Raw genomic sequence first — 25,350 nt, 5'->3', positions numbered from 1 at the left:
ACAACCTTGCAAGGATCACAACCAAGAAGCAACCCAATCTCCGAGCCTGCCACCCAACCCCTGTACACAGGTTCAACCAACCAACACTCTACAAATGACAAAAGAGAAAAATCCAGTGCATTGCAAATTTATTTTGCAGGAACATCAATCAGGTTAATTAAATGGAGGCAACACGTACAGGCCCACAAATCGACCAGCGGTCACCAGGATTTACACAAGATTTGTATTTGTTGTTTGTTACAAGATTCCACAGAAATTCTAATTTTTTTAATTTGTCCTGCATCGAAGGCTTTTCCTTCGTAGACGATGAAATGCTTTTGCTAACAACAGACTGATCTCATCCTTCTTTTACTATTGCTTCATGCATCACGTGGGGGGGGGGCACGAGGTCTCCAGCCAGCAGATAAAGAGGGCAATGCAGAAACCTCGAAACGGTGCAGCTTGGCCTGCTCTCAGCGAGGGAGAGGCAGGACCTCCGCTTGCTTCTTCCTTGGGAGGCTGCTACAACGGGTGCAGCCTAGCGCCCATGGCCTCCTGTCAGCTGCAAAGCACGGCGCCGTGGGCAGGTTCTCCGGGCTCCCAGGAATGCTTCTTTGGGATTTCCACCTTGCGACGCCGGACAGAAGCATCCTCAGGCTTCCTGGAGCAGCTCTCGGGCCTACACCTGCCGCCCCTCCTCCGCCTGCGCCCCCAGCTCGCGCCCCTTCTCGGCCAGCCGGTCGCTGAGCAACTCCGGCTCGCGCGCGAGAGACCCGCCTTCAGGCTCCGCCTCCCGCTCTGGAAGGGGGAGGGTCCAGGGCGGCGGCTGCTGCTGCAGCGTCAGCACCTGGCGGAAGAGGCTCCGGTTCTCTCTGCGCAGGCGCCGGTTCTCCAGCTTCAGCCGCGTATTCTCGTCGCGCAGGCGCCCGCTCTGCTTCTCGCGCTCCTCGCCCAACCTCACGGCTTCGGCGTGGCTGGACGCCAGGTCCGCGTATCTCTCCGCCAGCTGCTGGGGCGAGCCGCCCGCTCGGCCCCGCCAACCGCCGCAGACGCAGCACTCCCCTGCCTCCCCGCGACCCCTCCGCGCGGGGCTGTTACTGCTGCAGCTGGCGCTGCCGCCCCGTCCACCAACACGGGCGCCGCAGAAGCAGCAGCCCCAGTGTCGGCTTGCAGTGCGCGTGCGCCTCATCCGTCGTTCTCGGTACCTCTCTAGGCTTTGAGAGGAAAAGAGGAAGCGGTTCTGTCCCCCTGCGATGTAGCTGAAGAGGGCGGGGCTTGGGAGGGCAAAGGGAGAGGGCGGGGCCGAGGCGAGAAGAGTGGCTGGCTCTGCTGCCCGTCATTCGGTTGCTTTGGCAACGGAGGTTATGAAACAGTGACGTCTGCTGCCTGTAGAAGGCAGGTCTAGGCAGTTCCAGTGAGGCAGCTCTGCTAGTCTGTCTTCACCTTAATGTGTTCTCCACCACTGCCCCTTTGGGATGTAGAGACAGTATGGTGTAGGAGTTACAGTGTGGTAGTAGGACGTTCGAAGACCTGGGTTCAGGCCCCTACTCAGTCATGAGGTTTGCTTTGGTTTCGGGGCCAAAGCTATCTCTTCGATGTAACCTACATCGCAGGGTTGTTGTAACAATAAAATAGGAAAGAATGTATGCCACTCTAGGCTGCTCGGAGGAAGGTCTGGCTAAAATTACACAAGAGAAGACAGATACTGTACCGTCAGTCTAAGTAATTAATGCTGTCTGCAGCGTAATGCTCATGTACGTGGCCATAAATCCTGATGAAAAGCTATTCAGTCCTATACTTTCTAATTTGAAACTCAGTACCATTTTAAGAATTATTTCGTGAGTAAGCTTGATTGAATAGATTTGAATAGGATTCTGAGCAGAACTGCTTAGAATTGCTCTCTTGTTAAATTCACTAGGTAGGAGGTTGGCATAGTATTGCCTGATCTCATCACATCTCAGAAGCTAAGGAGGGTAAGTACTTGGTTGGGAGACCACCAAGGAAGGCAATGGCAAAGCATCTCTACTTCTCACTTGCTGTGAAAACCCCTTGCTGGGATCGCCATAATTTGGTTGCGAGTTGACGGCACCTACTACATACATTCACTAGGGCATACTTCCAAATAAGAGTATAGAATTGCAGCCTTAATTTCAACGTGAGCATTCATAGGATGTGAATAGTAAAAGCAACTTTCAACTTTTCCATACATCTTAATGAATAAAGTGAGGATTCTAATCTGCATTTAGAATAATTATTCCAGGTTAACTAAAGGCTAGACATGTTCATCACTTGGTTATTCCATCTGTCAGCTTTTGAATTGCATGTGTGAATGAGCCATCACAGATTACTTGCCACAACAGCACTTGCCCACCAACTGTCAGGCCTGTATCTCAGTTACTTTGTTTTCAGGAGGTCAGTAATTGGCAACGCCACTTGAGCGAAGTTGGGAATGAAACCGCGGTAGAAATTAGCAAAGCCCAGAAATTGCTGCACTTGCTTGCGGGTGGAGGGCGGAGTCTAGTCAAGTACCGATTGGACTTTAGCGGGGTCCATGCTAAGGCCACGACTATCGTTTCTATCGCTGACCTAACTACTGACTAAGCTCAAGGACAAGCCTGCATACTGAAGCCGGTTGGAAGCTCTGGGAACCGTCCTGGGAACAGCAGCTATGTTTGTGTTCTGTAATCACTTGCAAATATCATAGCCTTTATACTGCTGAGTGTTGGACAGCGAGCTCATTGCTGTCAGCTTTTCTTCATGCTCTGTACTCCTATTTAGACCAAGTAAAAACCAGCTTCTTTTGGACCTGGCTGTCTCGATGTGGTTTGTTTTGGTTCTGATTTAGGCCAAGGGCTTACACCAACCCCATAGTATCTGAGGAGCAATACCTTTCAGGAGAAACGTTTCTTATGTTCAGCTGTTGCCAGACAGCAAGTAACCAAGTGATGAGACAACAGATGCCCTAATATGCTCTATAAGGCATGGGTTGTATTAGATACTTTTGAAAGATCATTTGTATCTGCAGTACAATTTTGTTAAGGTTACAGTACATTTTTGTACAGTACAGTACAATTTTGTTAAGGTTACAGCAGGAAAAGAGGAAGACCCAATAAGAGATGGATTGACTCTAAAGGAAGCCACAGCCTTCAATTTGCAAGATCTGAATAAGGCTGTCAAAGATAGGACATTTTGGAGGACTTTCATTCATAGGGTCGCCATGAGTCAAAAGCAACTTGACGGCACTTAACACACACACACACACACGCCTGACACTACTCTAGCATCTTGACTATTTATTTGTTTATAGGCTGCTTTTTTCACTGACAAGGCAGATTACACAGCGTAAATCAGTGCAGTCAATAGGATGAGACATCTCAAATCTGAAACAAAGCATGAAGTATTTGACATATTTTAAACAATGTAAAAAGTGTCATTACATAAGTACTGGTAGAAAACAATGCATTGAGAGCACAATAATACAGCAGACAAGAAATACATGCTATATATAGTGGTATAGTATAGTCCATTAGCTATGTCCTTTTATAAAAACGCCTTCCTGAATCGTTCTAATATAGCCCTATTACCTTTATAGAAATGTCTTCTTTAACAATTCTGTAGCATGAGAGTAGAGGTGGTTTGGAGCGGTGGACTTTAATCTGGAGAACCGGGTTTGATTCCCCACTCCTACACATGAAGCCAGCTGGGTGACCTTGGGCTAGTCACATCTCTCTTAGAGTTGTCTCAACCGCACCTACCTGACAGGGTGTCTGTTGTGGGGAAGGGAAGGGAATTGTAAGCCAGTTTGATCCTTCCTTAAGCAGTAGAGAAAGTCGGCATTTAAAAACCAACTTCTTCCTTACCTCCTTAGGCAGGCCAGTTCATACAGTATTAGCCAGAAAGAAGGTAACACCTAATAGATCCTGTGCACTGTAATTTCATTTTTAAGTAAACAGAAACAAGTACATCTATGTATCACCAGATGCCAGTAAACTGCTCTGCTTGTATCCCCCACCCTGTTCTTATCCACATAGTCAATATTCTTAAATGTGTTGGAGTTGGACTGATCTTGTGACATGCTACCATATATTGTGCAACTGAACATCCCCAGTTTTCCCAACCAGAAAAAAATGCTCTCATGAGAGGGAGCCACCTTCAGGCCCCACCTTCTGCTTTTTATTGTAAATTTCATCTTTAACACAACAATTGCCCCCATCCCCAAGCACCTCATGGTAAATCAAGAAGATATGCCTATTACAGTAAAGTAATTAAACATCCTTGTTTCAACAGCCAGTTCAGTACAGGCTGTTGCTTTGTTAAATGGAGACAGCCTTCAGCGGGGAGATAAGAACTTTCAACATGTATAATAGTTATGAGAGACAAATCAGGCATACATGTTGAATATATTAAGTCCTTCAAAAGTCCTTGGTCTATCATGGTCAATATGATCTACCACAGTCTCAGGTAGTGGTCTTTCACATCACCTCCTACTTCATCCTTCCCAGTGGAGATGCTGAGCATTTCTCCCAGGTAGTAATTGTGAGACTATGGAGATTTACTTCATTTTCTTTGTTTCTGGTCATCGTAATCCAACACAATCAACCCTTGTGGCACCAAGAGCTGGAGAAATTGTCTTCAAAATTGGTGGGTTTTTTTTTAGTATCTCAGGTGAAAATGCTGTTCTTTGCATCTAATTTCCTAGAACCTGCTTTGAGTAGAACAGATTAGTCAGTTTATCCTTTTAGACAGATACTGTGCTTCATAAGAAAGCGTTAATCCCATCTCCTTTAGAACAAAGATAAACATCATGGCCATGCAGATAGCTGGTCCTGACAACATGATGGATACGGACATGGTTGGCTCTGCACTGTTAACCCTTTTAATTGTTCTTCTTAAATGTTTTATGCAATCAGAAATAAATGCCATCAGCATGGGAAACTGCTGAGTCCAATAAAAATAGTGATAGGTTGATAAAGCATATAATGTCACCTACAGTATCCCTGAACATTAGCTAGAGTGCAAGAATCACAGCGTATCTCTTCTCGGTGGTTATGTGTAATGAACAGTTTAGTAGTGAATACTGAGACTAGATTATGAAAAAGCCTCTCTACGTCTGTGCCAAACTACTCCATAAAAAATGATTCAGTGCCAGTGCCAGCCTTCCATCATTGAAATAATTTGGTACTAAAACTAGAGGTATGTTATGGTATTAAGTTGTATGTGCTGTTTTCATCAGCTTTTTGTGGTACTTACCCCCATTATGGTATAGTTACAGTCACTTCAACCCATTTGTGGGCCTTTTCAGTAATAAACCCAGTCTTGTGGAGGTGGTACCATGGTTATGGGCCTATTCACCCATGCAAGTAGTTGCTTGATGGCACAGTCATCAGGTGATTAATGTGTATGTTAATTAAGCAGTCTTATGTCAAGTGAAGGGCTATTTTTTTAGGGTCACGTTCACTCTGAAAGGTGTTGTATTTTACCTTCATCTTCAATCACATGATGATCAGGGAGCATAGAAGTTATGTATTTATAAAAAGCCAGTGTCTCATAACAGCAAACAAGCTTACACTGAAGTACCTTTACAGGATTGTTACTACATATACTAACGAGTGGACACAGAAGAATAAGCGTTTATTTATTCAAAGTGTTTCTACTTCAGCTTTCAATAAACATTTCCAAAGTGGCTTTCAGCAATAAAACACTAACAAATACAATTCATTTTTTAACAAAACATATTTAATTTATACCCATCCTTTCTCTTCAATGAGGACCCAAACCACATTAAAAAAAAAAAAATCATGACAAAGCTCCAGAGGGGATAACAGAGCTGTCACTAATTAAAAGTATGAACAAATAAAACTTCTTAACCAGATGCCTAAAACTCAATAAAATTGGTACCTCAGGTCATACCACAGTGGGGAACATTCCACCAAGTAGAAGAGTCTGGTTTGGATCTTCTCAGCTTTTCAATTTGATCTCACTCAATTTCCACCTCCAGTGCAGACCCCATTCTGCATAGCTTTTGACCTGATGTGTCCCACAATCCTCTTTTCAAGGTCAAAAGGGGCCCATTCTTTCTCTTTTGCCAGTGGAAAAGCTGTAATGATCCATCCCTCTATCTCCAGTTGCCACCTGCCTAATCTCTGAAGGCAGTGGGGCCCAAAGAAAATCTTCATGAAATATGACCCGTTAAAGAGCCTTCTTTGGCCCATTCTGTTTTAAGTTATTGATTGTGCAAACCAAAATGAATGACAGTCACAATGGAATTCTTAAGACCACAGTAGCTTGTCTTTCACTATTTAGAGAGGGAAAACTGCACTTTCCTCCTCTAGGTGAATTTTTTGAGTTTATTGTGTTCAGAAGGGTATGAGAATAGAAGTAGTTACTCCTGAGTAACCTTTACATATCACCATTATTTGTGCAATCATCAGTATTTTTTATTGACTTTGAACTGCCACGACTTCTTCAAAGGTTTTCTTTAATCCATAATTTTATATGGTTGCTCATCAAAGGATGCTGGCATTTACATGCTGAGGTATTGTTGCAGCTGTGAAGGTTCTCCTTCCAACGCCCAATATGAAGCTGTTTGATTTCCAGAAAAGAGAGTTATGAGCTGCTGTCAAGGGCACTTATTGATACTTGACAGCATGAATTTGCCCTTATGGAAATAATGACTAGCGAGTTAAGAATATCACTTGTGTTTTATTTATGCCTTGGAGATGCACAACAATATTAAAAGCCATCAAGCATTGGCATTGCTATTTGACGACATCGTTTAATCTCAAACATGTGTTGCTATAGAACTGAGAGATAAATAAAGGAATTATGAACCAGAGTGTTAATTAGGATTCATACTGCGGTGAGAAAATGATACCCTGCCTTAAAATACCACATACAAGATAGAAGCAATACAATTACAGAATGCAAATAACATTTGAACAATGCATATTATATAAGGTACATTAAATTCCATGGAAATGGCTTGGCTTTCAGTACTCAGCACTGTTGTTGATTGAGTCATCAGGGCTGAAGCCAGAGCTTCGAGATCCAGCCTCCTTTGAGAGAGCCATGTAAACCCAAACGCAACACTATCTGATGATCTAATCAGCATGTCAACTTATTTCTCTGCATGTGAAAATATGAGCAAAGGCATTTTCTGGCAAACTGAGCAAGAACATTACTACTTTACCCGCTAGGCCCAAGCCTATCATATCAAATTGGATTTTATTTAATTTACTAATAAAATAGGGTCAGCATATATTAAATGTGCATTAAGGCATTTTCCCCTGTGAACTGTAGACTCCATAGTCTGCTTTTGAAACTGCCCTCAGAAAGGTTGTGCAATAAAGAGCTACTGTTTGAGAAAGGCAAGTGGAAAGGTTCCTGAAGTGCAGCGCTCGTGCCATGTAGTGGCTCAGACTGTTCCGTGTTGCAGATGGCTGCCCTCTGGCCAATTTAGATGGATTGTGGGTGTTGCTGATGAGATGGCTCATTATTTGGGCATCTGAGTGCAGGCAAAGGAGAAAAGGCCATTTTAAACAATTAGATAAAATAACTTAGAACCTTGTGGCACCTAACAATATTATCTGCTTCAATTCTTCAGACAAGGATAAAGGTCTGCATAATTAACATTAAGCATTCCTAAAACTGGGGCAGGAGAGATTGTCATGGCCAAACACCTTGCATAAATGAAGGCATCTGGTCTAGGAGAGACAAATAGCAGAACGTCGCTGATAATCACCCGCAACCACCTACCTATCAGCAGCACTGGAAAACCCAATGGAGAGAGAAACCTAGGATTTGCTGCTCAGCAAACTTGGATGCTTACTCTGTCCCTGCATCTATTCAAGCAACATTTTTGAAGCATAATTTCACTAGCCACATCATTCATTGGCTTATTCACCTGCACATCTTCTGATATATGTCATCATGTGCCAGTATTGTTTTTCTGATATTAACATCATCCATTGTAGATGGCAGTCTATGCAAGAGAATAAATTTGCACAAATCAGACATTCACAGTGCGTTCCTAAGGATAGTTACTCCAGTCTAAGCCCACTGAAATGAATAGGCTTAGACTGGAGTAACTCTCCTTAGGAAGGCACTGTCAGCCTGGGAAAAACAGCAGAGGAGCATTTCAATCTCCTGGGTGTTCAGTACTGTAGTTATAAGTTGCTATATTTCAACAACAACAACTAAGTTTCAGAGGAGAACTCCAGTGTAAAGGGCCAACGTGGTATAGTGGTTAAGAGTGGTGGTCTGGAGCGGTGGACTCTGATCTGGAGAACTGGGTTTGATTCCCCACTCCTCCACATGAGCGGCGGATCCTAATCTGATGAACTGGATTTGTTTCCCCACTCCTACACACAAAGCCAGCTGGGTGACCTTGGGCAAGTTACAGCTCTGTTAGAGGTATCTCAGCCCCACCTACCTCACAGGGTGTCTGTTGTGTGGAGGGAAAGGGAAGGTGATTGTAAACCAGTTTGAGTCTCTCTTAAGTGGTAGAGAAAGTCAGCATATAAAAACCAACTCTTCTTCAGCTGAAGGATTGAAATTAAAGTACGCATTCTACACTATCAGTCCTTGGCTAAATCAAAATGGAAGGTAGCTATCTTACTGTAACTATCTTACTATCTTACAACTTTATAGCCAGTATTCAACTTGCTTTGCCAGTTCATCTCTACTGCAACCGCTCCCTACTCTGGTTGGATCTTTTACTCCATTTGAGTAACCATGTGTTTTTTTCACACATTCTCTGCAACACATCTTTCTGTTGATTGCTTGATCTTCTTCCTTTCTTTATTTAACGCAGACTGCCTTTTTTGCTGAGACTGAAGGCAAATTACAAAACTGGGACAACAATGCAATAAAGAAACACAGTAGAAGAGATACCATAAACAGTGTAACTGCTGGATTATAAAAATTTGAGTACATACAACTAACATTCTCCCCCTTCACCCTTATTTTTGTTTGAGTGTGTGTATTTCTGCTAACTAGGGATAACACTTTGTGCATCTGACAAAGTGTGATCCAGTTCACAAAAGTTTATGCCGCAAGAAATGTGTTAGACTTTGGGTGCCACAAGGGTCTGTGTTGATTTGGCTGCTGGCACAGCTAACAATCTGGAATTTGTCATTAGTCAGATGGGGATATACCCAACCCAGTTGTTGAAATATTCTGTTATGTACTTGTTAATTATTGCCTACATTGTTGAAATAATTATCAGGGAGGAAGAACAGTTCAGAATGTGACTTGAACATGACTGTAATGTTGAGGTTTTTTTTAACAGTCTTAGATAAATTTTGATTTCCTAGTAAGAATGGCAAAACCACTTCATATATATAAGAGAATGACATTTTCCACTTTAGTCAACTTGTATGTTGCATGTATTGGTTTATTTCAGTTAAGTGACATTTTAACAGCTCTTTCCTGAGCTCTGCAGCGGCCGGGGACCGCGTGGCAGCGGTGCCGTTGCAGCACCTCCAAGGAGGTTTAGTGGCCCCAACTAGCATAAAAAAGTGTTTTTTTCGGTGGAAAAACCAAAAGTGCCAAAAAGTGCCCCATAAGAAACAGCGAGGTTGCACTACCAAAAAGGTGGTGAGGCAACACTGCAGTGTAAGGGGGTGTTCCCAGCCTGAAAGGGGCTAGGAAGCTGCCTAATGGCAGCTCTGCCCCTGGAATGCCTCCTGGGATGCTGGCATGAGGACTTGTGCCAGGAGGATACCAGCGGGAGGCCACAGTGGCATCCTAGAGCCTCACTGGTGTGGCCGTCCAGGGGGTCTGATGCAAGTGGTACTTCGCTGACATCCATGCAGGTTTTCACAGCGCAAGTGGCATGGACCCTGGCATAGAGGTCATGGCACCTTCTAAGGTGATTTGGCCCCCAAGCTCAGCAATGCACTGTGTGTATGCAGAGGAGAAGGGGATTTGTGTGTGTGTGTGTGTGTGGCAGCAAGATCTCAGTGAAGAGGGAATGCTGCTGTTCTGTAGGTTTGGAGAGGCCTTATGTATATCTCCTCTTCTTACTGGCTGTAGCAGTAGCAGAGACAACAAAAAGCAGGTCAAAGGAACAAATAGCTGGTTTGGGGTACTCAGTGGCAACCAGCAAGATAACTGAGTGGCTGTACAGCAGGTATCACAAGGGCAAGGTCTGCAAAGCTGCAGGTAGGGATTTGGTGAGCAGCAGCCATCTTGCACCATCCAAGTCCAAAGGCCAAATTTGCATTTCCATTGTCAGGGCATACCTGACAGCTGGCAGAACCCCACCCTGGAGGAGGGATTGCAAGGCATCCAAAGAGGTTTAGAACTACACCCCAAAAAAAGAATTTTGTGAAATTTTAAAGACTTATAGATTTGTTAAATCAATGGACGTTTTTTGCAGCAACAGACTTACACATCTACACCATTGGTTTGCAATTATTCATTGAATAAGTCCTACCTTGGAACCAGTGATGCATGGCAAAAACATAAATGGACTTAGCACAGGTCTATTTGTGAAGATGTTCTGCAGCACCTAGCATATTCCTATATCTTATAGTGCCCAAAAATTGTTTGCAAAACAATCTTGGGTAGGCAGAAGAACACATTGGGATATGCTATGTTTAACATGGGCCAGCATACAGTTTATTTCACACTTCTGCTTGCTCAGGGACCTTGGCACATGCCAAAATCTTCAAAAAGATCCAAGACTTTGTACCTGTTGCCTTTTCCAAAGGGGACCTGAAGGTGAAAGAGCTGTGAAAGAGTGAAAGAGCTGTGGAAGCTACCTAAAGGCAGCTCCAGCCCTGGGAATGCTCTGGGAACGCACCCTCCCACGCTGGCATAGGCTTTCCCTTCTGGGAAAGCACCACCGGCATGGCTGTGCTGGCTGGTGGTGCCTGGAAGCTGTCGTATTTGCCCCTGCGCCGGTGTAGGTGCCACCTTATTCCACCAGCACAGGGGCAAACAAACCGGCTCCTAGGGAGCTTTGCCTCCCTTCAGGAATGGGCTGTAACATAATAATAATAGTAATAGTAATAATTTATTAATACGGTCACTGACCAGCAAAAACAAACAAACAACAACACCCACAATAGATAATAAGAAAACAGCAACAGCAGCTACTACTGCTACTACAAATAACCTAAGCCTAAAAATTACATATTACGTGTATGTATAAAATTTATATAAACATTGCATAACTTGGTGTGCCCCCCTTAATATTTTGAATAATAAAGTATTTCTGTTACTCTTATCCTGTCAGGGTACAACTGATTTTAATAGCTGAAGCACAGAATTTAGCAGTCAAGAGTGTAAACTGTGATTTTTCATCAGTTAAGAGCTTAGCCAGAAGCTCATCTGGTTGGTCAGGGCAAGTGTTAAGCAAAGGGGAACGAAATCTTGTGCAGACTTCTTGGTAGAATGAGCAGCGGATCAAGACATGTTCTGAAGTTTCTATATGCCCTGACCCACAAGGGCAAAGCCTTTCTGCTATAGGGACCTTCTTATATCTTCCCTCCAATATCGCTGAAGGTATGAACTGGCACCTAGTGAGGGTGAAAGCTTTCCTATGATTGATAAGTTCTAATTGGAAAAGATATGCTGTGGGGGAGACTATGTACCTAGATTTTTCAGGTGATAGGAAAAACGGTGATCTCCTGAGATCTGCCTGACGTTCTATGTCATTCACCCTTTGCTTCAGAAGGCATATTGCCTGATCTTTACCCTGTGCCAACAAGGCAAGTGGAGAGAAGCCCAGCCTTTCTATTCTGTTGTAAACTGCCTTAAGCCATAAGGACTGGAAGTTGCCCTGCAAGATCAAAGGCGATAGGCCTTGAGGGTTAACATTTAATTTGAGCCAAAGCGTAATGGAAGCAAGACATACCTTTGCCTCCACCTTCACCGTTCCTGTCTCCAGTCGTACAGTTCAAATTTAAATTCAAAAAACCCTATATTGGCAGTCGTACAGTTGTGTTGGATACACAACGAGGTAAGTAGAGGGCTGCTCTTTAAAATTTGATTGGATCCGCTCAAGTGGGGCAAAACAGGATGATGGTGGTCCAAGTATGGTCCCATACAACAGTTGAGCCATATTTAAATAATTTAATTAAATTTATTTTAGGGAATTTCTAGACCACCTTTTGACCATGCATGGTCCCAAACCAGTTCAAAAAGAATGTAAATGCAATATACATAATAAGATATATAAAACCCCCACATCTTACTTTTTGTAAATAACATGAAACAGCAAATCATTTTCAACACCAACATAAAGGCCGTAGAGTAACATAACCTATCCCATTACATTATTTTATTGCCCCATGAGAACATTCTGCCCTATTACTTCTGGATTCTAGTTTAATAGAAATATTTTTCCCCCAAAGCTGCAGTATGCACATTTTTCCATAACTTTTAGATCCTTCATTTCACTTGCCCACCCCTGCACATTAACAGAATATGCATGTGCATTGATAAAACACTGTAAATACAACTGTATAAATATTGTTTTTGTGCAGTCTTTCATTGTTGTGCACATGTGTCTTGTTCATCAGTAACACACTGAAGAGGAGAAGACTGAGAGGGGATATGATAACCATGTTCAAGTACTTGAAGGGCTGTCATATAGAGGAGGGTGCCGAGTTGTTTTCTGTTGCTCAAGAAGGTCGGACCAGAACCAATGGGTTGAAATTAAATCAAAATAGTTTCCGTCTAGACATTAGGAAGAATTTTCTAACAGAGCGGTTCCTCAGTGGAACAGTCTTCCTTGGGAGGTTTTTATAAACCTGGAGGTTTTTAAGGAGAGGTTAGATGGCCATCTGTCAGCAATGCTGATTCTGTGACCTTAGGCAGATGATGAGAGGGAGGGCATCTTGTCCATCTTCTGGTCACTAGGGCTGTGGAGGGGGGAGGTAGTTGTGAATTTCCTGCATTGTGCAGGGGGTTGGACTTGATGGCCCTGGTGGTCCCTTCCAACTCTATGATTCTATCATTCTACACCACAGTTGATTGTTATCAGTGTTTTATCGGCGTGTACAATTGCATTGTATTTATAATCATGTCATGATTGCTTTTTTGCAGTGTTTTTTTTTCAATGCAAACCTGCATATTGGTAATGTAGAAAGGGGAAAGGCAGAAATGAAATGAAAGCTGCAACAGTGCTTTGCACGTTTAGACATATTATTGCAATGGAGAATTCCTTAATGAATTAGTTATACGGTAGGAGGAGACAGGTAATTCAGAACATCAAAATCCAGGGAGAAATGAGAACTAGTAGAACTTTGGAAGTATCCCTTTGTCATTCCTCTTACTTGTAGGAGTTTCTCTTCGATACTGTTTCCTACAGATTTAAGCCTTTGAGACTTCTAGAGCAACTCATCTTCTGATAATTTCCATGAAATTGTCATGTCATTTAACAAAATATCTAATGATGCAGTCCTCTGATAACCTATTATCTTTAATTGTGACATTTAAATGTCCTATTTTCTCGGTACCAGCTAACTGAGGCATTTCTTCTGTACAGGACTTGAATACAGCTGATCTTGCTTATGTCTTTGATAGCTTTGCATTAATGAAAAGATCAGATACCCTTTTTATATATCCACCCTAGGGGTTCTGTTTAAGTACATTCAGTTCATGTGAAATGAGGACAACTTAATTGTTGCTAAGATGAGAAAGCAGCAAAAAAAGAAATACAAACTATTTGGATAAATGGATAATAAAACCATTGCCTAATGATAACTATTGAACTCAGATACTTAACAAGATAATTTCTGTAAAGTGTTTCTAAGGTACTATGTTGATTGAGCTATAGCAGTTGCAAAGAAAAGACCACCAAATAAAGCACTGAAACTAGGACTAGTACTACTCTATTTGATGTTTGTGAAGATGTATGATGGAGTAGTTCTGTTTGTGCATCACATTTGAAGGAATGTATTAAAATTCAAGGATGATTCTAAAGATAAATTGGTTCTGAAATTAAGATTTTTGAAGAATTTCTAAGGTAATAGAGTATGTGGGGGACAGTTAAGATTGGGATATAACAGTAATTGGCTTTGTGATCAGGAAAAGCATTCATAGTCCATGAACTTCAGCTTCCTAGATTGATAATTTGGATGAAGGAATAGAGGGGATGCTTATTAAATTTGCAGATGATACTAAATTGGGAGGGGCAGCAAATACAGTAGAAGACAGATACAGGATGATCTTGACAGACTGGAGAATTGGGCTAAAACTAACAAAATGCACTTCAACAAAAACAAATGTAAAGTTCTGCATTTAGGTAGGAAAAATCAAATGTATAATTATAGGATGGGGGAGACTTGCCTGAGCAGTAGTGTGTGCGAAAAGGATCTTGGGGTCTTAGTAGATCAAACACTGAACATGAGTCAGCAGTGTGATGCTGTTTTGCCGGTGGGTACGCCAAAGTTCTTGAATGTTAACCCCTTACTGTTATTGAAACTCTCATTGATTGCTCTGACCAAGCAGACCAGAGTTTGATAAGTGACTTCTGTATTTGAATTGATTTTTTCCATTGTTTCCTTAGGCTTGATAAAACTCTCATTGTAGTGCTCACTGATCACTGCAGAAGTATGTGACCAGACTAACCAGCCTTCTGTCTGGGATCTGTCTGGGCCCTGTGTTGTTCAACATCTTTATAGGTGATTTGGATGAAGGAATAGAGGGTATGCTTATTAAATTTGCAGATGATACTAAATTGGGAGGGGTAGCAAATATGGTAGAAGACAGAGCCAAGATACAGGATGATCTTGACAGGCTGGAGAATTGGGCTAAAACTAATAAAATGCACTTCAACAAAGACAAATGTAGAGTTCTGCATTTAGGTAGGAAAAATCAAATGTATAATTATAGGATGGGGGAGACTTGCCTGAGCAGTAGTGTGTGTGAAACGGATCTTGGGGTCTTAGTAGACCAAACACTGAACATGAGTCAGCAGTGTGTTGCGGTAGCTAAAAAGGCAAATGCGGTCTTGGGCTGCATCAACAGAAGTATAGTGTCCAGATCACGTGAAGTGATGGTATCGCTTTACTCTGCTCTGGTTAGACCTCACCTAGAGTACTGTGTTTAGTTTTGGGCACTGCAATTTAAGAAAGATGTAGACAAGCTGGAACGTGTCCAGAGGAGGGCAACAAGTGAAAGCTGACTGATCCACAACTGAAAGCCTGTTTTATGAGCAACTGGCAGGTGAGGACTTTCTCTTTCACCAGACTATGTGTGTGTTCAAAAGATGTTTCTTGCCATGTAAATGAGCATGAATAAATGATATTTGGCATTGTGATTAAAGCAGCATAAGAGATAATGCATTAAGAAAAATTAAAATCACTGTTTAGTTTTCACTGGATAATGGTGTTTCACTGCTGTCTATGCTGTGGAACGATTCATGGCACTTGGTATAGTTTAGTTTTTAAATGTTACAGATGGCAAAGGTCTGAGCCCCTGAAAGAATGTTTAAAAAGCAGACAATGTCGGTTAATTGACCATTAGCACCCTCATTATTATCATTATTATCTCAAAGGTATAAAAAATTAAAAGCCCAGCAAATTAAGATAAAGGTTAAGGGATCCACCTGCAGATTCATTCCTCTCATGAGAGTTGGCTATCCTTTTGGTGCTGTTAGCTCTTCTGGTTCTCAAACAGTGATGGAGCTGTTGGCAAGGTCAGTGTTGCAGGGAAGATGGCAAAGCCGCCTCCCAAACTATGTCACCTGAATTGACAGATTCACCTTGCCTTGTGGAGAAGCTGGTCCTGATTGACAAGTATGCCATCACAGATTAATCACCACAGACAGAGGTGCTAGCTCAAAAGAATGACATGCTTTGTCAGAGTACCTAGTTCACCTAAGTTCCTTTGGATAGTTTTGAAAGCTATCTGCTGCCATTCACGTATGGGGAATAATCATTAGTTTCATTGGCCTGAAAATAAAACAGAGCACTATTATCATATCAATATGCCTGAAAGATTGTAGGAGGAGGAAGACTATGGTGATATCTCACCTTTCTTCCCCTTATTTGAAATTGCTTGTTCAATTGATGCTACCCATAGAGTTATTTTGTACATTGGCTAGTCTCTTTTCATTATGAGAAATGAATATTAATTTCTAAGGGTTCCAAGCCACTGTGGAAGAATCATCTGGAAGCAAGAGTGACAAAAACCAGAAAAGGGAGGGGGAGAGGAAAAAAAAACCTGTGGGATATTACACCACTCTGTCAATATTCATTTTGTTAGCACTGAGCCAGAGAACATTTTAATAATATGAACAAGTACCATGCGCTTCTCTAAATTCCCTAAAGAAAAGAGTGAAGAAGGTAAACAGCATCATGTTTTAGATTTAAGATTTGATTGAATTTGCCACTGCATACGACACTGCAAATACCATGCTGAAATTTTAACTTGAGCCAGGATTTGAAAAGATTTGTCCCGATCCAACAAGAGAAATCCATGGGGGAATAGGTTTCTGTGCGTGGAACCAATGGGCATCTGGGAAAATGTGCATCCATATCTGCATTGTGATGCTCATCAGGACCCATTGAATTGGCAGATGTGTGTTTTGACATATATGCGGATGCATCTGGGGTCACTATGTGTTGACCTTGGCCCAACTGAGACCATAAGCATCAAGCTACCTGTAGCCACACACCAAAAAAGTGAAGTACACTTAAATTAATTGGTGTTAATGGTCTTAAGCAGGCTTACATCCCAGTCCAGTGGTTGCACACAGAGTGGATGTTCTCTCCCAGTTGGAAGCAGTAAGGAGACCTGTTATTGTAGCTACCAGAGACTCCTGTGAGCTGGCTATTGAACCGAACTGAAGGTGATCTGATAGGTAGGCTTCAGAGGATACTACAGTATCCCCTCCCTCCCTCCTCTCATACATTCTCTGTAAAGGTAGAAAAGAGCAAGAGTCCAGTAGCACCTTAAAGACTAACAAAATTTCTAGCAGGATATTTTGTTAATCTGTAAGGTGCTACTGGACTCTTGCTCTTTTTTACTGCTACAGACAGACTAACACCCATCGTGATCATTCTCTATAAAGACCATGCAGCATGTATAGATGCAGGCAAATCTACAAAACCAACCGTGAAAGGCAGAGAATCAAGATCACTGAGAAAAATGTAAATAAAGAAAATAGGAAACATTCATACATTTCTGAACCAGGCCATTGTTGGTCTGTATTTTTTCCTAAGTGCAATACCTATTCCAGGACCAGCAGCATAATGCACATTCCACCTGGATTACTGGAAGCAGCATCTTCCTCAGTGTCTTTTGCTAATCATGCTAGTTGGTCTTAATCTGTTTTAATTACTGTTCCAGTAGTTTCTCTTAAACTTTGACCTTGATGACCTAAGCTAGCCCTATCTCATCAGATCTCAGCTGCTAAACAGGGTCGACCCTGGTTAGTACTTGGATGGAAGACCACCAAGGAAGTCCTTCCAAGGTTGCTATGCAGAGGCAGGCAATAGCAAACCACCTCTATTCATCTCTTGCCATGAAAACCCTACAAGGTCGCCATAAGTTGGCTGTGACTTGAGGTCGCTCACCACCACCAGTGCCTCTTAATATCACATTCCCTGATTTCAGTCGTGCACGTTTTCTATCTTCCAAGAAATGTGTATAAGCTATGGTGTGCCTCTAATTCAGCGTAAACAATGTGGCACTTTTGAAAATGAACTTTCTGGCCTCCCACTGCAGTCTGTTGTCCCCCCCACCCCCCAAAAAAATCAGGACCAGCATGGAGTGGCAAAATTTGGGTCTGCAGTGGGAAGGAGAAGTGACAAAACTTGGCCCTCTTTTCTATCAGTGAAAGTGCATTTCAGCAACCGAAAACATTTGTAGGATTCTGGCCTATCACTGCTTTCCGGATCTTCTCTGTGACTCCTGGACCCAGAACATGCCTTTGAGAATAAGATCCCTCATACTGAAGTTTCGATTTTGGTTGCTGTGTGCTTGGTTGCAACATCTCTGAAACATGAGGAATGTTTCCCAAGCAGGCAAAGTGTATTTTTTTAAAAGGAATAATTGAGCAACACCTTAATTACTGTGATTTTTACTTTGCAGTGATATTGGCACAAAAGCTGGGCTCATTACTGCAGACAGTTGCTAACACGCACTGGATGTAAAATTTATATTGTTTGCTATAATAGCATCAAGCTCCAATATGAACACTGAATGTAATTTACATCCCCATTTAGCAGCTGTGTGTATTCAGCTTAAATTATATCAATAGCATCCCAAGCTCGGCTCTCTAATGTAACAACCATACATTAATAATGCTGTGCCAGACGTGGCAGTGCCCCTTTCTCATGCAGCGTCACACTGCAATGTTGTAAATAAAATCAGTTTTGCAGGCATAGCAAAATAAAGACTAACGGTGCAATCCTAAACACTGTGATACCCTTCTAAGTCCTCTGAAATCAACAGGCTTGGAGGGCATCACTCTGCTTAAAATTGCACCATAAGTATACTATGTGACAAGGAAAATAAAACTTGCTCTAAAAAGCTGCCAAATATATCAGTCTTGGAGGCCAACAGCATTTATTTTGTGCAAGGAGAGTCATACTCATGTAAATAAAGATGTTTGCAAGCTCCCAGAACCCAGTCTGGACCCTGGATGCTGCTGCAAGCATGCACAAAAATGCCTAAGACCACCTGCACTCCATGTACAGTTCTTCAATACTACTTGGTTCCTTCCACCAAGCAGTGTATAACTGGGGAGGGATTTCATCATGAGTGTATACCAGGATCTAGAAGATTCCATCCATTTTAAATTAATCTACAAAACCGATAAATGCTTAGATGTCTAGTGTATATCCTAGGATGTCTGGTTGGGGCTGCACTACCCCTAAAGGAGCAGGTTCATAGCTTGGGGTCTTGATGAATCTGGACTTTCTGTTGTATAAACAGGTAAGTAATGGCTAGGGACACTTTTCACCAGCTTCACCTGGTGAGCCCCTTTCCTAGACAGGAAAGATCTTGCCACTGTGGTGCTAGCCCTGGTAGCATCTAGATAAGATTACTGCAATGCATTCTATGTGGGGCTGTCCTTGAAAACTGCCCATAAGCTACAGTTGGTACAGGATGAGTAACCAGAACACTGACTGAAGTTGGTCATATGGACCATATCACTCCAGTCTTGATCTATCTACACTGGCTCCAAATTTGCTTCCACACCAAGATGTTGGTATTGACCTTTAAAGCCCTATGCAGCTTGGGGCAGGATACCTTAAGGACCACCTTCTATAGGGTTGCCAACCTCCATTTACTAGGTGGAGATATCCTGCTATTACAATGGATCTTCAGACGATAGAGATCAGTTCAGCTGGAGAAAATGGCCACGTTGGCAATTGGAGTCTATGGCATTGAAGTCCCTCCCCTCCTCAAACCCCGCCTTCCTCAGGCTCTGCCCCAAAAATCTCATGCCGGTAGCGAAGAGGGACCTGGCAACCCTAACCTTCTACCATATAGACCTACCTGACCACTCTGAGGCCCTGCTTTGGGTGCCTCTGCCTTCTGATCCTAGAAGAGTGGCAACTTGAGAAATGGCCTTCTCATTCATGGTGGTGAAATTATGGATCTTGCTTTGTTTGTCTGTCTTTCTTTATGGTTGTCTTTCACCTCACTAACTCATATCAGCCCTCTTTCCTATTTGTGTGTTTTTATGAGTTGATATGTTTTATTTGTTTGTTTTAAATATTACAAATGTATGTATGTGTATATGTATGTGTGTGTGTTTTAAATGCTTTTTAATATTTGAAATGTTTTTAGTTTTAGTCACCTTGGGGACTCTGAACCGGCTGGAAAGGTGGCATAGAAATGTTTTAAATAAATAAATAAAATATCGAAATCTGTAATTTTCACTGAGTGGCTTGGGAGCGACATGTAGCTTTTCTGAGCACTTTCCAAGTGGACAAGGCCCTTGTCCAGTGAGGCCTGTGCCTGGCAGGTGGTTCACACCTTGAAATAGCTGCTGACAGAGGAACAGGCAAGCTGCAAGCCTGCTTGAGTGATCGACCTCATGCCAGGGATGGAAATAAATGCGGCTTTTCTGGTTGATGGTCACTGTGACTGTGGATCTCTATGAGCCACAGAGTGAGTACCACTGTTCTAAATCAATCCATTGTTCGTTTGTTGCCTCGGATTAATTTAGCAGTTCCATCAGGGACTATTTGTTTGCACTCTTTTTTGTGTCTCTGGGTGTATGAGATCTAGAGAATTAGCGTGTTCCAGTTTTGCACAAACAATCCTATGTTTGGATTGCAGTTCAGTCACCAGTCGCACAATGTGGTCTCACCCCATGTTAAGATGAATGGCGGTGGGAACTGGCGACATCTTCCCCTGTGTAGGAATATAGAAGAAACTGACATGCTTGGACTACGTTGAACTGTAACATTTGAGGGTAGTCGAAACACCAGTGATGTAAGGTAAACGATGCTTTGTGTTTCACCTTTCTCTTGGAGATGTAACCATCTGTCTATAATAACTGGAATCTTTAGAAAAAATAACATTTGACAAAAATGGTACAAAATCAGTCTAGGTAAATGATTTATTACTGGCAGTGTTTATAACTGTTTGACATAGTCTGATGTGAGTTTTTGTCATGTAAAGTTGCAACCTGCCAAGTACACAGATGTATGAGTCCCCAGAAATGCTAACTTTAATTTTGTTTTGAAAGGAATATTTCTCTGATGTTGCAAATCTCTCACCATCTGCTTATCAAGTCAACAGGATTACCTTTAATAACAATGTAGCCAATCTTATGCGAAGTTTGAGGAAGATGTTATGTTCATAAAGGACATAAATTAGCTAAATGGGAATACCTTTTCATTATATTTAATTGGGCTTCAATACTGGGGTAACCTTTTCACTATTGAAGGACTAAGTTTATGGTTTCTGCTCTAACATTACTCTAAATTGTGGATTTTAGTTTCTTGGGTGCATATACAGTCCTTTGGAAAATTCTCTGTTTAATCAAAGAAGCAGCTTTCTACAAAAATTACATTTGTCTTTCAAACACATGTACAACCAGAAAATCAGTTCTGAGGTTAGCAGATTTTTAAAATGTCCACAGCAGAAAAATGTTATAAAATCTGGCAGTTGTTCAAGTTGGGATGTGCAGTCAGACAACTGTGAAATAAATCAAACACACCATTAACGTTATACATTATCCAAATTGGAATATTAATAACGATAAGTAATCTTTGCATCTGGCTGTTATTCTAGCTGTCTGCTTAGAGTTCAAGAAGGTCAGAGAAGAAAGACTGAGAAAAAATTGTCTCAGCATATATGTGACAGGGATGTTTACCAATCAATGGTGTTACACACAAATCTTGCTGTCAGAGGAATTTTCTGATATGTTTGGCTCTATTGAAACATTTGCTCATATTTGCTTGCCCATTTGCTGTTGTCTCTTGGGCTGCCCCTGGTAGGCACAGGAGCAAACATTTTGCTTTTTAATAATGATATAGGTGCGCTCTGGGTGGTGTTACTGTTCTGGATGAGGCTTTTCCCTCCCAGGATCATCCAGAGGCAACCTGTTTACTCCCAGATACCATAATTGAGTCAGGTGTCATCCTGCTTCTTCCCATCAATCTCCCCTCACCTTTTTTTCTCCTGTGCTGGCCAGAGACTGGTTTCTTTTCCTTTGATATAAAACCAGGAGGGATGCAGGTCTCAGGCAAGATGGAAGAGAAGAGGGCAAAATGTAGACTATATGGTAATTTTACAGGGAGGAGAATGGAAGCAAATACCATCCTTGCCCTCCTGGTGATACGTGGCTAATTGAATATGAATACGAAGCCTTTATTGGCATTGGTAATACAAACAGTAGCATCTACATAAACATAAAACACAATTTAGGATCACCTCCATAAAATTTACACGAAAACAGTTTTAAATGCAATAAGTAGTTTACTTGCTTCAGAGCCCTAAGATCGCCTCATGAATTACACAAACCTTCACACACTTTAATTGCCCTCTGTAGGAATCTTGCCACCACATCAATTATTAGTGGATCCCGTGCGTTCATAAGGAGGGCAGCCTTAATACTTACTGGTAACTATTCTGTGTCCACAAATATTGGGTCTAGTAATTGAAGCCAACCTCTGATATACAGTGGACAGTTGAATAGGATGCGGGACACTGATTCCGTTTCAACCTCCCCACATGGACAATCTGCATAGGGGACTTTACTAAATTTCCCATGCAGCATAGCAGATGGAAGAACATTTAATCTAGCAAGCATATATAGGCTGTTCTTTGGTTAGGGTCTGTTAGGCACATGAAATATTGAGGTATAGAATGACTGCTGAGGGAAGGCTCCCAGCAGAGTGGTGAACATCTACTAGATGCCAATCTCCTAAGGTCCTGCAGTTCTATATCTAATAATCTGTGCTTGATAGTGCATAAGCTGCTTCCTCAGTGAGGCAGTACAGAGAATCCAGGGGGATTCCTTTGTTTAATTTTACTTTCAATAAGGTTTAACCAGCTGGAGTATTTAAATTTGGTTAACATATGGTAGGCAAGGCTATTTGAATCCAACTTGAAGTACCATCTTAACCAAATTTTGATGTCATAAACCAAGCTCTGGTTTCCAGATGTTTTTGGTTGGTTTCTAGGCACAGGGCTGCATAGGGAACACAGGATGGTATTCCTAGAACCTTCTGCAGGAATTTAGATTGTATTTTTTAAATATCCTAGTTTAAAGCGTGGATCCAAATTGGAATTCCATGTAGAAGCTGGGAAGTTAGCTTAGCATTATTGCATGGGGCTAATCAGAGATAAATGATTTGCTTACATGCTGGCATAAAGACAAGCACATCTGTAAGGTGGAGACAAATGCCAGCCTTCTCCCCATGAAAATATAGAGCATCTGTGTATCATGATGCATTACAGAGTCCTTGTTGCCACCACAAGAACTTTGGATCTCACATGTTCTAGGAGTTCCATGCTCCCTGGTGGTTTTTAAGCAGAGGCTAGATAGCCATCTGTCAGCAATGCTGATTCTATGATCTTAAGCAGATCATGAGAGGGAGGGAATCTTGGCCATCTTCTGGGCGTGGAGTAGGGGTCACTTGGGGGGTGTGGGGAGGTAGTTGTGAATTTTCTGCATTGTGCAGGGACTAGATGACCCTGGTGGTCCCTTCCAACTCTATGATTCTGTGATTCTATGTGGGTTCAGTTCAGATAAGACAGCAGTATGGATGGAAATTGGTTTCATCTTTCCCCTCTGCACTCTTTTTCCAACTTGAAATGGCCTGAGAGAGCTGTGTTTTTCTCTGTTAAGAAACATGTGGAAAGCAGCTGTAACAAGGCTGCAAATAGAGGCTCCCTGTTTCTGGTCAGAAATTGTTTTGGATGGGTAGGGGGAGGAAAGGCTGCCAGGTCTCTTGCTATGGTGGGAGATCTCCTGCTGGCAGCACCTGCTTCCCCCCACTGGTCTGTCAGCTGGAGGGAGTAAAATTAATTATAAAAATTGCTGTTGATGCAACGTCATGTTGCTCTAGGAATCTAGTTGGTGTTTCCTAGAGAGGTATGACATCACTTCTGGGTTTCCTTGGAAGTAATGTTACACTGTCACACTGATAACAGCCCCCCTGTCCCCAACCCCCCAACTCCTACCAGGTCCCAGACAGTAGTTTAGGGTTGCCAGGTCCCTCTTTGCCATTGGCAGGAGGTTTTTGAGGCAGAGCCTGAGGAGGGTGGGGTTTGGGGAGGGAAGGGACTTCAATGCCATAGAGTCCATTTGCCAAAGAGACCATTTTCTCCAGGTGAACTGATCTCTATCAGCTGGAGATCAATTGTAATAGCAGGAGACCTCCAGCTAGTACCTAGAGGTTGGCAACCCTACAGTAGCTGGCAACCGTAGAGGGAGGCTAAAGCCCCTTTTCCATATGTCATGGCTCCAATCTGAATCAGACCCATGTGTCTAGGAAGCACAGAAATTCCAGTGCACATATAATCCAAAGCCTTCATGACCGCCAGGAGAACTTTTGCAGTGTGTGAATTAGCCTCAGTGTTCTTTAAAAGCAAACAGAGGGCCAAGGGGGGAGTAAACCTTTCCCCTTGAATGATCTCTGATAAAAATCACATGCACTTATTAGCTTGGGTAGGTAAAAAATAGACAAATAAATTTCATTTCACATCACAAAAAATAGGAAGGAGATTCAATTTTTAAATAAAAGAGTGCATAGGTAGGGTTGCCAGCTCTGGGTTGGGAAATACCTGGAGATTTTGGGGGCAGACCCTGAGGAGGGCAGGGTTAAGAGAGGGGTGGGACTTCAATGCCATAGAGTCCAATTTTCTCCAGGTGACGTGATCTCTGTCGTCTGGAGATCAGTTGTAATAGCAGGCCATCTCCAGCCACCACCTGGAGGTTGGCAACCCTATGCATAGGTGAGGGTTACTAACGCCTGCATCCACCTACATCTTGCCTTTCTGCACTCTGTATAAAAAGAAGCAAAACAAAAGAACCAGATTTTGTAATTAAAAAGTTAAAAATAAAAAGAAGAAATCTGGCTTAAGATCTCCTACCTAATACCTATCAAAAACCTCAAGAATATTCTAAAACAATAATAAATCTTTGCATGTGTTTAAATATCTCATAGGGAGCTATTAAGAACCAGACAGGGGAAATCTAACCCCTTCTATTGGTCTACTTCTGAAAGGGTTAGATGTTTTGTTCTGAAGAACGGGATGGTCAAAATGCAGGCTTTCCCCCATTTCCTGTTTGATTGTGTTAGGAACGTGCAACCTTTTTAGACTGATTTTAATCAGGAAACGTTGGCCATCTGTATGAGAAAACAGGGTTGCTAGTGCACAAGTGGTCTGGAGTACATCTCGCTGAAAGGGCTCACCAAAGGAAAATCAGTGAAACCTTGGGAGAAAAATACAACCAACTTAAAGGCCTCACTGGGCTTAGCTAGAATGAGGTTACATGACAGCCAAAGACAGGGTGATGCTTTTTGCACACAGACCCCGTGCTTCCTTCTGAGCCAAGAGGACTGTTTTAACTAACGTCAACATGTTGTGTAACACAGAGGGAGATTTATTTGGAGTTGCTGAATCTTAATCAGACGGCATTTCATGTTAATCTTCAATGTAATATAAATTGTTCTTTTAATTTTGAAACACACCAGCTTGCATCTTTGAAATTACCATATTAAATGCTTCATGTAAGACACCTTATTTGTATTCCTTGCAATCATGCCTGCAAGTACAAGAAGTTTGACAGATCTGCAAATTAAGCCAAGTTGAAAAAAGTTTTATTCCCCTAGTCCCTCTTGCTTTTTATTGTTTTCTCTGGTTTAAATCTGCATTCTAACAGGGTTTTTAAAATAGTCTTTTGTAGGCAGGACTCCCTTGAGAACATAATGGAAATGT

General features: G+C 42.1%; 1 protein-coding gene across 1 annotated transcript; it reads right to left on the bottom strand.

Moving 5' to 3' along the window:
• Positions 1 to 658: 658 nt before the first annotated feature.
• On the bottom strand, positions 659 to 1,221 carry TUSC1 (tumor suppressor candidate 1). The gene has a single exon (XM_056848813.1). It carries the CDS (start codon positions 1,166 to 1,168, stop codon positions 659 to 661), a length of 510 nt encoding a protein of 169 aa, XP_056704791.1. The 5' UTR covers positions 1,169 to 1,221.
• Between the last annotated feature and the right edge of the window lie 24,129 nt (positions 1,222 to 25,350).

This window comes from Euleptes europaea, chromosome 4, assembly GCF_029931775.1.
Source record: "Euleptes europaea isolate rEulEur1 chromosome 4, rEulEur1.hap1, whole genome shotgun sequence".
Classification (NCBI taxonomy): Eukaryota; Metazoa; Chordata; class Lepidosauria; order Squamata; family Sphaerodactylidae; genus Euleptes; species Euleptes europaea.
This window is presented reverse-complemented; position numbering and strand designations above follow the sequence as displayed.